A 2,305-nucleotide genomic window follows, 5' to 3' on the forward strand; every position below is an offset into this window, starting at 1 on the left:
TATAAGACAATCATTTATTACATCTGTAGCTTTAAAATAGGGATTATATACATATTGATTTTAACTTTAAACAATCTTCACCTTCTGAGGGATGCTCAAAACCACAGTCGACAATGGCACGGAGCAGCTCTGGTTTGAGGAGAAAGTCTCTGAAGCCTGAGCTGTGAATAGATACGTAGGACCCCTTCACTTCCTTCTTGTTTGCTGGGGTCCCACTCTCGGGGGCTCCCTGGGGCTCCTCATCCTCCTCATAGTCCAAAAGTTCATTGTCAACGTCGGTCTCAGCCATCTATGAGAACAGCATGTAAATCAGTTAGTTAGTTACCGGTAGTATATGTACAGAAGACACACCATTTGTTGTGTCAAAGTCCTTTTTAATGTGAAAGTAAATTTTTAGATTAAAGTTTCTATCTACTTACAATTCAAATAATACTTTTTACGTTAGATAATCAGATGTAATTCTTAAAACTAACATCTGGTAATGCTGCTATAGTATTGCTATTACTTAACTGATGTCCGAAATTGCCCATTACTATAAGTGCATCTAAGAATGGGTTATGGACTCTATAATAAAGAATGTGTCGATTAGCTTGATGCTATAACGATAGAGCACCGAAACCTAATCGGTTGTCTCGAAAATTAGCAAAGTTAGCAGGAGGATACTTTGGCTAACAGGCCGCAGCCACGGTTTGCATCAAAGTGAATGAACGAATTATTTGGAGGAGGAAGTTAACTAATCCGTTTATACAGTCTTAAGTGTTAAACATAAATGGGTCTGGTTTAATTTATTTACGGCGACTGCCGCTGTGACCCGGCACAAACAGCGATAACGTTAACATTACTCGTCCTTTCATTCAATTCGGCTAGTTAGCAAGCTAGCAGCAAACAATTGAACGTGACTCACGAAAATACTTGTACTTTTGACCAACATTAAAGCGTCGTTACGAGCTAACGTTTTTCACATGGTCTAAATTCTAAAACGCAGCATTGGTAGGAATATATTGTATAGCTAGTGGGCAAATGGTCAAAACAACTTAATACGCTTTAACTAGCTAGATAGCTAGCTAACTCAAAACAAAGCTAATGTTAATGAGGCTAGCGTGTTTAAGCTAACGCTGCCAAAACAAATCTCAAACCCCTGTAGCTACTGCTACCGAGTATTTTAAACATTTCTCAATTCATTAAATATAGATAAAATTTACACACTGGCGAGTTTGTTGTGAAAAGCACGAAGGTACTGCAATATTACCTTTTGTGATATGTTACGTCCCGCCGATGTCAAAGTGCGTGTGATACTACAGAGGATAGCAAGTATTCACAGCACGGCGAGCAGCAGTGACCACACACATGTAAGACGTGTTCAAATACACCACGAAAAATCGTCCACCCTCTATGCGGTTTGAACTTCTTTTTATACAGACTATCTGTGCCACAGACTTTATTATAGCCTGAACCGATGGCTGTGAACAGAACGTGTTAAGATGTTTTGCCCTATAACGACGTGGATCCAGCAACATTTTATTTTATACATCTTGTGAGTGATGCGAGACAATGCCTTGACCTAGTAGGTTGTCAATTAAACTAACAAATACAAAACTAGACATGATTGAATACATTATGTTAACTCCAAAATGGCAGGGCTTTTGGGTTTTCCACAACGTAAACTGACCCATGGGCAAATTTGAAGTCATTAATTCCTGTTATCCCGCTATTTGACTGTTCAAATAGTCCGGTCGGAATTGCCTATTTCACTATTACGTTATATGCAATAACACCTGAAGGCATCTGTCACTCGACCTCAGCGCCTGTACAAAAAGAACGGCGACCTCCACTATTCCAAGGCTGGAATCAGCAGGATCAGAGCTGTATATTTAATTAACAATTATTATGCCTTATTATTTCTGTAAAATGATATGTCATAATACGTTCATGGTGGCCGTTTTTATAATATAGTACCATGACAATTTCTCATGTGATCGGAATTATTATGAAAGTAGGCTATTGTGCATGACAATTTAAGCTAATAGCCTAATTGTCAATCAGTAGGTAGTCCATCTATATTTCCTACGCAGCATTGAGCATTTATCGCAAGAGCCCAAATTACTGGGAGCTGCAGTATCCATTTTCTCCACTTGATGGCAATAAAGTAAAGACATTTGGCAAGATGACAGAAGGCTTTCCATGTAGCCTTCTTCAAAGTGTGCTCGTTTGTTAAATACAATTAAGGCTGAGAACATCCTCCAAGGCCTGCTATGGTAAACAGCATCGGTATAGCGATCTACTCTAATATAATCTAATTCTAAAA

General features: G+C 38.7%; 1 protein-coding gene across 1 annotated transcript in view; it reads right to left on the minus strand.

The window, feature by feature from the left end:
• Positions 1–1,496, minus strand: part of LOC116703605 (ATP-dependent RNA helicase DDX39A) — a 5,042-nt gene extending 3,546 nt beyond the window's left edge. The window contains exons 1-2 of the mRNA XM_032538446.1: positions 1,250–1,496; positions 82–289 (exon numbers count right to left, since the gene is read on the minus strand). Coding sequence (XP_032394337.1) covers positions 82–289 — 208 coding nt within the window. The 5' untranslated portion in view covers positions 1,250–1,496. The remainder of the gene's footprint in view (positions 1–81; positions 290–1,249) is intronic.
• Between the last annotated feature and the right edge of the window lie 809 nt (positions 1,497–2,305).

Source organism: Etheostoma spectabile, chromosome 2, assembly GCF_008692095.1.
Source record: "Etheostoma spectabile isolate EspeVRDwgs_2016 chromosome 2, UIUC_Espe_1.0, whole genome shotgun sequence".
Classification (NCBI taxonomy): domain Eukaryota; kingdom Metazoa; phylum Chordata; class Actinopteri; order Perciformes; family Percidae; genus Etheostoma; species Etheostoma spectabile.